At 35.2% G+C, this 12,007-nt stretch overlaps 1 protein-coding gene across 1 annotated transcript in view; it reads left to right on the forward strand.

Annotated features, from left to right (window-relative positions):
- Positions 1–12,007, forward strand: part of LOC121369651 (spondin-1-like) — a 144,832-nt gene that overhangs the window by 111,291 nt on the left and 21,534 nt on the right. Inside the window, exons 5-7 of the mRNA XM_041494694.1 lie at positions 3,006–3,161; positions 5,080–5,231; positions 9,294–9,444. Of these exons, the coding sequence (XP_041350628.1) occupies positions 3,006–3,161; positions 5,080–5,231; positions 9,294–9,444 (459 nt within the window). The remainder of the gene's footprint in view (positions 1–3,005; positions 3,162–5,079; positions 5,232–9,293; positions 9,445–12,007) is intronic.

Raw genomic sequence — 12,007 nt, forward strand, 5'->3', positions numbered from 1 at the left:
TTTATTTCATAGCAGTATCCAGTGAAGTATAGGGTGGTCCAGTTTAGAAACATTTATCAAATTAATCATGTAATACATGATGTAGATACACCTTACATTGTACTGAATGCCCCAACCCCATCATTTTAGTCAAGTAATGAATTTGTCGTTATATATAAGGTGATGATTCTGGTTTATAGATGCCATCAAACTACTTTGTATCAGTATTATGCCCCTCCCTCCAATAAAAAAATTCCCAGATCTGTGTCTGAAAATTAATGTTTGTTTTGTTTAACAACACCACTAGAGCACATTGATTTATTAATCATTGATTCTTGGATGTCAAACATTTGGTAATTTTTGACATGTAGTCTTAGAGAAAGAAATGTTTTATTTAACGACGCACTCAACACATTTTATTTATGGTTATATGGCGTCGGACATATGGTTAAGGACCACACAGATTTTGAGAGGAAACCCACTGTCGCCACTACATGGGCTACTCTTCCGATTAGCAGCAAGAGATCTTTTATTTGCGCTTCCCACAGGCAGGATAGCACAAACCATGGCCTTTGTTGAACCAGTTATGGATCACTGGTCGGTGCAAGTGGCTTACACCTACCCATTGAGCCTTGTGGAGCACCCACTCAGGGTTTGGAGTCGGTATCTGGATTAAAAATCCCATGCCTCGACTGGGATCCGAACCCAGTACCTACCAGCCTGTAGACTGATGGCCTGCCATGATGCCACTGAGGCCGGTGTAGTCTTAGAGAAAAGCAGCAATTAAGAGATCTTTTATATGCACTTTCCCACAGACAGGACAGCACATACCATGGCCTTTGTTATACAAGTCAGGGAACATTTTGTTATAAAAATATGGATTAGCAACAGTTAGAGATTAGCTTCATGGGCTACTCTTTTCGATTAGCAGCAAGGGATCTTTTATATGCACCATCCTACAGACAGGATATCACATACCCCACCATGACCTTTGATATACCAGTTGTGGTGCACTGGCTGGAAAGAGAAATAGCCCAATGGGCCCACTGACAGGGATCGATCCCACACCGACTGCACATCAAGCGAGCCCTTTACCACTGAGCTGCATCTTGCCCTTGACAGCTAGGAGTACAAAAAAGAACAAAAAAGGTTTTTTTTGCTTTCAGCGACAGTTCGTATGATGGCTTTCAGCATGTGTCAGGTTAATGATGACTTACTTTGCAAAACCGTTATAAATTGATAAAAGCCTTTACGTAATGCATATATGCATGATTTCAATTATTTTCTTTGACATCAAGTTTGGAGAAGGATAATAAATGTCACTTCAAGGAGAACATATTATTTCAGGGGTTTTTTTAATGAGTAAAAATCAATTATCTTAATGTTTTGTTTACATTCGTTGGCAGATATGGGCAGAATGTAGCTTAGTGGTAGAGTACTTGCCTGAGGTCTTATAGGTCACAGAATTAGACACCCTCAATGGAATTGCGTGGATTTTTGTTCTTTATGTAAACTAGATTACTTAATTACCAAGTGACATTGATCAGCAATAAATGCCTACCAATTTATGAAATGTATTTCAATCCTGTTTTTCTGTTGTAAACCTAATATTTTTAATAAACGAAAACAATGCTGTTAATATAATGCAAACAAAATATATTGCTGGATTCTGGTCAACGTGTACATCAGTTTTGACCTCAGGCGGCAATATTTAAAATGTTTTTCAAGTTTCTGGCAGTAGCTGCAACAGCACCATCAATACCAAATATAATGCTACACCGATTTAACTAATAACACTGTGAATCACCCTGGCATTTTGGCGGCAAAGTCGAAGTCATAAAGGTTGCCTTGGCTGTATGTTAAATGTGAAGGAACGCATTTGGGGTGTCAAACAAATGAGGAGGACATAAAAATATATACCAGTATATCGATATATCTACCTTTTTTGTGCAGTCCATGCTTAAAAATATCTATATACCTATCTTTTTTGTGCAGTCCATGCTTTTAAAACAAAAAAAAAAACAGAGTGAATCAATACTAGAACATTGGTCTGATCAGAGATCAACTGAGGGTTTATTTTTTTTTGGGGGGGGGGGGTCTAATGTTCTAATGGTGTCGTTAAACAAAACAAAACATTAAACTTCTTGATTGAAGAGAGAAGCCCACACTACACCTGTCCACTGACCCTGTGTTGTTTTGTAAGTGAAGAGAGAAGCCAACACTACACCTATCCACTGACCCTGTGTTGTTTTGTAAGTGAAGAGAGAAGCCCACACTACACCTATCCACTGACCCTGTGTTGTTTTGTAAGTGAAGAGAGAAGCCCACACTACACCTATCCACTGACCCTGTGTTGTTTTGTAAGTGAAGAGAGAAGCCCACACTACACCTATCCACTGACCCTGTGTTGTTTTGTAAGTGAAGAGAGAAGCCCACACTACACCTATCCACTGACCCTGTGTTGTTTTGTAAGTGAAAGGCATCAGAAATTCCTCATTTGAATTTAGGCACTGGTTATATTGGAGCCTGTGCCCATGACAGATGTGCTTGCACTTTAAGTGAATGTAAGCACAGGTGAAATTGTTGATAAGATCTTTTTGTGAAGAATTAATTACATTGTATGACATTAATAATCTTATGAAACAAGAGTAATATGTATGGGACCTCAGTTTGTTAAAGCTTTTTACAAAGACTAGTTACACAGAAGTGAATAGAACTGGAAGTTGATCATAACGCCATTGACACTGGCTGTGTAAGCTCTTTGGAATGTGCTGCACCAATGCAACAATAGTAACCTGCAAAATATAGGATTTGAATGGCCTGTATCGCTTTTGTATGACTTGACATCATAATAGAACTGAACTGAACTGGAATGGGTTCAGAGCGCTTCGAAATGCATCAAAGCACTTCGTAACTGAATTTGGTGTAGCAACAACTGGAAGTAATGGTATTAAAGTGCATTGATGCACTTTGGGTGTTTGGTGAATATTAATCTCATGTTGTTGTTGTTGTTGTTGTTTCCCCAGTGACCCAGCGAGACTCAGTGGACATTGTGGCAGCTGACAGTCCATCTCTCCTGCAGGAAGACGAGTGTTGTGCGTGCGGTCACGCCAAGTACGTCCTCGACTTCCAGGGTCTGTGGTCACGACAGACACACCCCAAAGACTTCCCTTCTGGAGACAGTGAGTAAAACCATCTGAGATATTAATTAGTCTCTAGCTGTTACAGAATTGATCACATGAAAGGGGCTGGAGACATTTTTAAATATTATACTGAACCTAAACAAATGCAAATATGAATTTATTTTTCTTCAATTTATTTAAAATTATTCAGTTAAAATCTCATTAGTTTATGTATCTTTTAAAAATATGTCTTGTGAACATTTTAGTTCCATTTTGACAGTCCATTCACTGAATTATGTACGGTATATAATAAAAAATATATATACTCTAAAGCAAAAAAGTTTAGCAATATGGTAAATGTGCTTAAATATACTGATGGAAAGAAATAAGAGATCACACAAATACTATCAGCAAATAAAACCCTCAACCCTTGTCAGAAGTAGACCGTGCTACTGGTGGTCTGTTCAACATTACAGACATTCAGTCACTCATTACAACTCTGTATGTAATACAGACATCAGTTCAACACTACAGACAATCAGTCACTCGTTACAACTCTGTATGTAATACAGACATGAGTTCAACACTACTGACATTCAGTCACTCGTTACAACTCTGTATGTAATACAGACATGAGTTCAACACTACTGACATTCAGTCACTCGTTACAACTCTGTATGTAATACAGACATGAGTTCAACACTACTGACATTCAATCACTCATTACAACTCTGTATGTAATACAGACATAAGTTCAACACTACTGACATTCAGCCACTCATTACAACTCTGTATGTAATACAGACATCAGTTCAACACTACTGACATTCAGTCACACTTTACAACTCTGTATGTAATACAGACATCAGTTCAACACTACAGACATTCAGTCACTCATTACAACTCTGTATGTAATACAGACATCAGTTCAACACTACTGACATTCAGTCACTCATTACAACTCTGTATGTAATACAGACATCAGTTCAACACTACAGACATTCAGTCACTCATTACAACTCTGTATGTAATACAGACATCAGTTCAACACTACTGACATTCAGTCACTCATTACAACTCTGTATGTAATACAGACATCAGTTCAACACTACAGACATTCAGTCACTCATTACAACTCTGTATGTAATACAGACATCAGTTCAACACTACAGACATTCAATCACTCATTACAACTCTGTATGTAATACAGACATCAGTTCAACACTACAGACAATCAGTCACTCGTTACAACTCTGTATGTAATACAGACATGAGTTCAACACTACTGACATTCAGTCACTCATTACAACTCTGTATGTAATACAGACATGAGTTCAACACTACTGACATTCAGCCACTCATTACAACTCTGTATGTAACAGAGACATCAGTTCAACACTACAGACATTCAGTCACTCATTACAACTCTGTATGTAATACAGACTTACTACGCAAGTAGTGAATTAAATTTTGTCTACAATACCATGTGTTCCATTATTTCTTTCCATCAGTATATAAGAAACCTTGTTATATATTGGATTTAATTGATGCATCATTTGTCAGTATAAGTAACAGGATTTTCAATACAAAGAAAAATACATAATTGTCAAGTCACTGAATGCTACCTGTTTTAAAGTGCAGTACAGTAGTACCAGATTGCTATGCTCTTTTCTCATAGTATATTATAAAATACTTGCAAGTTGTTGGGGTTTTTTGGTTTCAGTATAATATACCTAAATAAATGTTTTTTTAAACCGTGTATGCAGTTTAAAATAATAATTTTGATGCCTCCATGTGATGAATTTTTAAACAGCCTTTATTATCAATAACCGCTAACCTCTTCTAAATTTCTTTTTATTTACCTCCAAAAGTCTTGAGTTAATGTCAAAAAATACATTTATCAGTAACATTCTCATTATTAATTTTGTGCTTTTCTGATGAGCATATGAATATGTTTTTGTCATTATTTTTGTTTCAGTTGCATATTTGTTGCACTGGTCCAATATTGTTGGAGCCTCTCACAGCAATGACTACAGAATATGGGAATATGGGCAGTACGCGACTCAGGCTGTTAAGGAAGTTTGCGAGTTCGGATCATCGCGGGCGCTTCAGATTGACATGAAGAGGAATGTAAGTTGTTATTTTAATTATTTCATATTTCATAAGATAAATATACTGTTTGTATCTTATTCCTCCAAAGGTGTAATATTTGTGTGTGTATGTGTTTTTTTCTAAATTTTTTACTTTTCAGTTTCCATTTTTATAGCAAGCATATAGTGCAAAAAAAAAAAACAGTATTGGATTAAAATCATTTGATGTTCCATGTATAATTTGCGAAATGCTTATTAAGAATGCAAAACGAGTATCAGGATTTTTGTATTGCCCGAGCAAGAGCGAGAGTAATACATGAATCCTAACACGAGTTTCGTAAAAACAGTACGACTTACATGCAAATATAATAATTTCTTTATTATTCATATTATTATTGTTGTTTTCTTTATGAATAACAAGATCCCACTCAAAATGTTGCAGCCACAACTCGAAGGAGATGATGAAATGACATCATATTTCAAATGCACAGTCTGAGATAGGACTGGAAAAGCATGTTATGACGTCGCTTCCCAAAATTACGTCATTACACTTGTTATTACATGTGTGCTTCGTATGATTATTATTATTAATTCGGTTATGTTGAACCATATGGATAATAATCAAGTTTATGTTCTGATTAAAATAATATTAACTTTTCACAAGTATTAATTAACAAGAGACAATTAAATGACAATTATTTCACAAGGAACACAAACTTAATAAGAACATTTCAAAATTGAACTCATTGGGAGTAGGCAAAAGACAATTTCTTTATACATCTAAAACCCATAAAAAAATGTTTTATTTATTAATACCAACTATTCAAAGAAAAAACATACAGCAGAACCAACATGTATAAAATTATATTTACTGTATTAACCCCCAAAACCCCCATCCAATCAGTTAATTCTGGAAAAGTCCTAAGGGCAATTTTACAATTTTGGTTGGAATTTCTGCTCATAGTAGACCATGTATGTACTTTTAACAGATTTTCAACAGTTCTACATTTTTATTGCTGCATCATGCATGCACAGAAGGAAAAAAAAAGGCGAAAATCCAATTATCAAACTATAGCACATTTGCTCTGGTATGTCAATATTTGGTTCAAAGGTCATTACCCGTTTACCTGTCTGCACAAGATGTTTGCCATCTTTCATCTGAATGCACAGGTAAACTCACAGCAAACAGCATGTGTATCCGAGACATTTGCTAATTTGTGCAGCTTGAGCTAAATTGCTTTCATTCAAATGAAAAGAAGGAATTTATCTATTTATTCTCGTCTGATTAATGATATTTCAAGCACTTTAAACTGGTTTTGTAAACTGTATTTTGTACTAATTGGCAATTTTCCAATTTGATGGAAAGGAGAGGAAAGGAATGTTTATTTAATTTAATAATCGGCAGCTATTTGATGTCAGATTTGTGAATCAGCAGGAACTTTTGATGCCTGGAATGTGTGATGAATCTGCAGAAATATATGTGAAGAGTTCATTTCCTAAACTACATATACATAACTTTCCAGATTTTGTAGTCAACAGTGAAGGTACAAGTATAATAATATTAGTAAACCTCAACAATAAGACAATAAAGTTTATGGCAAAATGTAATCTAAAAGTTTGTTTTATGAACGACACCACTAGAGCACATTCATTTAGTAACCATCAGCTATTGGATGTCAGACATTTGGTAATTTTAATATATAGTCTTAGAGAGGAAAACTTCAACATTTTTTCATTAGTAGCAAGGGATCTTTTTAATGCACCATCCCAGAGACAGAATAACACATACATTTGATATACCAGTTGTGTTGTTCTGGTTGGAACAAGAAATAGCCTAATGGGTTCACCAAAGGGGATCGATCCCAAACTGACCACACATCAGGTGGATGCTTTACCATTTGGTTACGTCGCATCTCAGCAGCGAAGATATACTGATATTAGTAAAACTCAACAATACGACAACAGAGTTTAAGACAAAACTTGCTCTATGCGCACTGAACAGGATGTTAAATCTGTGCTTCATGTGATATAAACCACATTGGCCTCAAAATTACATAAATAGATATATCACATTTTGAAAATGAACTCTTCATATTTTAATGTAAATGTCAGTTTGTTTTGGGGGTTTTATTTTGTCAATGTTACTGCTTCCATACTTGTGAATATTTTTTTTAAAAACTTGGAAAATATATCAACTTGTGTTCTCAGCAGATGGTTTGACTAAAATCAAATGATCAGAACTGGTATGAACTCATTTCTGGATGTTGATTGTGAAAATTCCAGCATTTAAGAAGACATACAGAGATTGCTTTCATATTTCGTAAATATATTACATTACAGAACCATACATATTGTTTTCTCTTTCACCCTACGCAATGTATTAAGGAGAAGGGAAATTGCAGAGCTGCTATTTTCTTTACAAATACCTCAGACTATCCGAAATTGTGAAAATCATTGTAAAACTGTTTTCTAAACAACCACTTCAAGATGTTGGAGGACAGGCTGGTTTTGAATGTTATTTCATTGTTGGAGTGTTGTTTACACAAATGTACCTGACAAGCAGACAAGGGTGTCTGTCAAAATCTGACATGTTGTATGCACAGCACATGTGATTTGTATGTTCAAGGCATGTTTTTTATATCACCCATGGTGATTTTTTTTTTCTGTCTCATTTTTATGTGAAATATTTATTGGACAAGTCAAAAGGATCGAACAAAGGCAAAGTCATATGGTGTGTTTATAAAGTCTTTATCTGTTTTATTGAAATAGTAAATTACAAATATGTTGGCCATTTTGGACAGTTAATCATGGGTGGATCAAGAATTTAGTAAAAGTGTGTGTATGTGTGTGTGTGTGTGGGGGGGGGCGGGGGTCATAAAACTCTAAAAATTGCCATCTTGAACAGTTAATCAGGGGTGGATCAAGAATTTAATAAAAGTGGAAAGTTATAAACTTCTAAAAAGGGCAAGTTTGAATTTGCTAAAGGGAAATGAGTTGAGCTCCTAAAGGGAACATCTGTTGCAGAATTATGGGGCATTTCCAATGAAAAGTTTGAAACAAAGATGCTCAGAGAAGTATTTTTAGACCAATTTACTGTTGTATATATTATGGGTGATGAAATTTTTTTTAAAGTCGTTACAAGTGCACTTCAAATTGGGGGGGGGGGGGGGGGAGGGTCATTGAGTAATGGTTATATTGTACCAACACTGTTATTTGATAAAATAAGAACCTGCTGAAATATAATTTTGAAATATTTGAGAACCATTTTTATTTTTTACATTTTAAAAAATATATGTTTATGTGTTTGTTTGGGTATATGAGTATGTGGTGTGTCTTCTGTGTGTGTGTGTGTGTGTGTGTGTGTGTGTGTGTGTGTGCTTGCATGTGTGCATGCATGTGTGTATGTATATGTATATGAATGGATGGATGGATAAATGTGTGTGTGTGTATGTAAGTATGTAAGTACACTCAGACACACCCATAACTAATTGTATCTTAATTTTAATGACACAGACCACTATATCAAAGAAGCAAATCTTTCAATATTTTTAATGAATATTCTTCAAGTGAGGCAGTATTTAAAATCTTGTTATCTGTATGTTGTAGAGTAAGAAGATCCTTTAAAATCTTGTTATCTGTATGTTGTAGAGTAAGAAGATCCTTTAAAATCTTGTTATCTGTATGTTGTAGAGTAAGAAGATCCTTTAAACTCTTGTTATCTGTATGTTGTAGAGTAAGAAGATCCTTTAAAATCTTGTTATCTGTATGTTGTAGAGTAAGAAGATACTTTAAAATCTTGTTATCTGTATGTTGTAGAGTAAGAAGATAAAATCTTGTTATCTGTATGTTGTAGAGTAAGAAGATCCTTTAAAATCTGTTATGTATGTTGTAGAGTAAGAAGATCCTTTAAAATCTTGTTATCTGTATGTTGTAGAGTAAGAAGATCCTTTAAAATCTTGTTATCTGTATGTTGTAGAGTAAGAAGATCCTTTAAAATCTTGTTATCTGTATGTTGTAGAGTAAGAAGATTCTTTAAAATCTTGTTATCTGTATGTTGTAGAGTAAGAAGATTCTTTAAAATCTTGTTATCTGTATGTTGTAGAGTAAGAAGATCCGGACGGTGGTTAAGACCAACTCTCTGTGGGGACCGGTGAAGATCACTCAGTCTGTTGATGCGCTCTTCACCGTCAACAAGAAGAAACACTTGCTGTCCTTGCTCACCATGGTTGGCCCCAGCCCAGACTGGTGTCTAGGTTCGTATTCAGTTAAAGGCGCTGACTCTCGCTTTTAGACATTTCTTTTCCTGTCCTAACCAGTGCCCCATGACTGGTACATTAAAGGAAGAAAATGTTTTATTTGACAACGCACTCAACACATTTTATTTATAGTTATATGGCATCGGACATATGGTTAAGGATAACACAGATATTGAGAGAGGAAACCCGCTGTTGCCACTTCACCATTGTCACTACTGTTTTCGAACAGCAGCAAGGGATTTTATATAGGTAGTACTAAACTAAATAACTTCCGGCTGGGTCAAAGTTCGAGGTGCACCCAACTTTTGATAGAGAAGTGAACACCACAAGTCCTGTGATTGGTTATAAATGTGAGTGTGTTGGTTGTAAAAAAAATTAGTTTCATCTGGGCTAAAAAAGTATGCAATTTTATTTCATCTGTGTCAAGTAGCCTTGTGCTTGAAACATGTATGGGGTACCTGTAAAAAAAAGTACTCGAATTTTGTGCGGAACTAGGGTAGTCATAGATGCTACCCGTTATCTCAGAAATGAGCAGCTTGACACCCACTTTTTTGTGATTCACTTTAAGGGTGAGGGGTGGTAGTATTTATATCCGTGGCGTCTATGTCGATTGATACGTTGCAGGTAGGAGTTTTAGCCACATATGTTACTATTGTCATCTATGGGATTTGATTTGGTACTATACACCCTATATACACCATCTCACAGACAGGATAGTACATATCACAGCCTTTGTTACACCAGTTATGGAGCACTGGCTGGAATGAGAAATAGCTCAATGTGCCCACTGATGGGAATCGATCCTTGATTGATCGTACATCAGGCGAGCACTGTACCACTGAGCTACGTCCCTCCCCAACTGGTACATCAAAGACCATGATATGTACTGTCCTCTCGACAGTGTTAAAATAGCTACATGTTTGACACCAAATAGCCATAGTTTAAAATGTGCTGAGGTGTCATTAAACAAATATTCCTTTCCTTTTCTTTCTAGTTTTTTAAGGCAGTTTAAAATATACTCAACAAAATTAATTAAGACCCATAAGATGTTTTGATCAGTTTCTGCTAGTGTCATACAGTACATGTATTAAGTTAGTAAGTTTGTTCATAGATGATTTCTAAACATTGTTTTAATCAATTCCAACCAGTGGAAGGAAATGTTTTATTTAACAAGGCACTCAATACATTGTATTTACGGTTATATGGCATCAAACATATGGCTAAGAACCACACAGATATTGAGAGGGGAAACTCGCTATCGCCACTCATGGGCCACTCTTTTCGATTAGTAGCAAGGGATCTGTTATATGCACCATCCCATAGTACATACCACGGCCTTTGTTAACCAGTTGTGGAGCACTGGCTGGAACAAGAAATAGCCCAATGGGCCCACCGATGGGAATTGATCCTAGGTCGATCACGCATCAGGCAAGTGCTGTACCACTGGGCTACATCCCGACCCCACTCCAACCAGTGATGCAAACTTTGTATGTTTCATAAAACCAAAAACAAATGTATTTTATTTCAAATATTTTTAAAAGGCCAAAAATATCCACAGGCCCTTAATTACTTTTCTTGAGTATATCTTTTCAGTTATTTCTAAGACTTTTTTACCATTAAGTTACATATTACTACTCTCAACTTCTTGCTGAAGTTATTAATTTGGGTAATTCTGATGTGTAAATGGTTGGTCTTGGCTTTGTAGTAGTTTCTAATGCATTTTATGTGAACTAGAAAAAGTATTTTATGAGCAAAACTGTAGTTGTTTTGTTTTGCATTAGTAAATGATGTCGCAGAATGGAGAGGTCAGATTGCAGTTTTAATTACCAATCTTTAATAAACTGTTAATTTGATTTATTTTGGCAGGAATTAGATTTATTTTGGCAGGAATTAGATTTGTTTTGGCAGGAATTAGATTTGTTTTGAAAGGGATATGATTTTTCATGGGTGTGAGTTTTTTATAAAATATTTTTCACAAAAACTAGATTTGATCAAAATACTAAAATATTTCCCTTATTTCAGGTTTGGTATATTGTTTTTAACTTTTCTAAGACCATTTGATTTTTTTTTTTAAATTGGTATCACACCCCTAATTTTAGGTAAAGAACACTGCTTTAGAAGTGTTATTGGATTCCTTGATATTTTTCTTCTTCATCAGTTCTTAATGAAGTGAGTCTGTATTCACACCATCTCCATTTACCAGGAACTGCGCTATCAATCACACTCTCTCAAATTGTGAATGTATCGCCAAGAAAATAAATTTGTAGAACCTATCTTAAAAAAACCAATTATGAGATAAAAAAAGGTTTCATCTACTTATACACCTATCTTAAAAAAACCAATCTTGAGATAAAAAAAGGTTTCATCTACTTATACACTGGGCAATTAGTTGAGAAATTTAATAGGTCTAGGTATTTTACATAGTGTGAAAAAACATCTATTTATCTAAATGAAAACTTGTTCTTGGCTTCAGTTTGTTTATTTTGAACAAAAAAGTCGCCCAGATGTGATGATACTATTTTAACAAGAACTAGTTCCATTTGATCGCAATTAGATAAAT

Source organism: Gigantopelta aegis, chromosome 4, assembly GCF_016097555.1.
Source record: "Gigantopelta aegis isolate Gae_Host chromosome 4, Gae_host_genome, whole genome shotgun sequence".
NCBI classification, from domain to species: domain Eukaryota; kingdom Metazoa; phylum Mollusca; class Gastropoda; order Neomphalida; family Peltospiridae; genus Gigantopelta; species Gigantopelta aegis.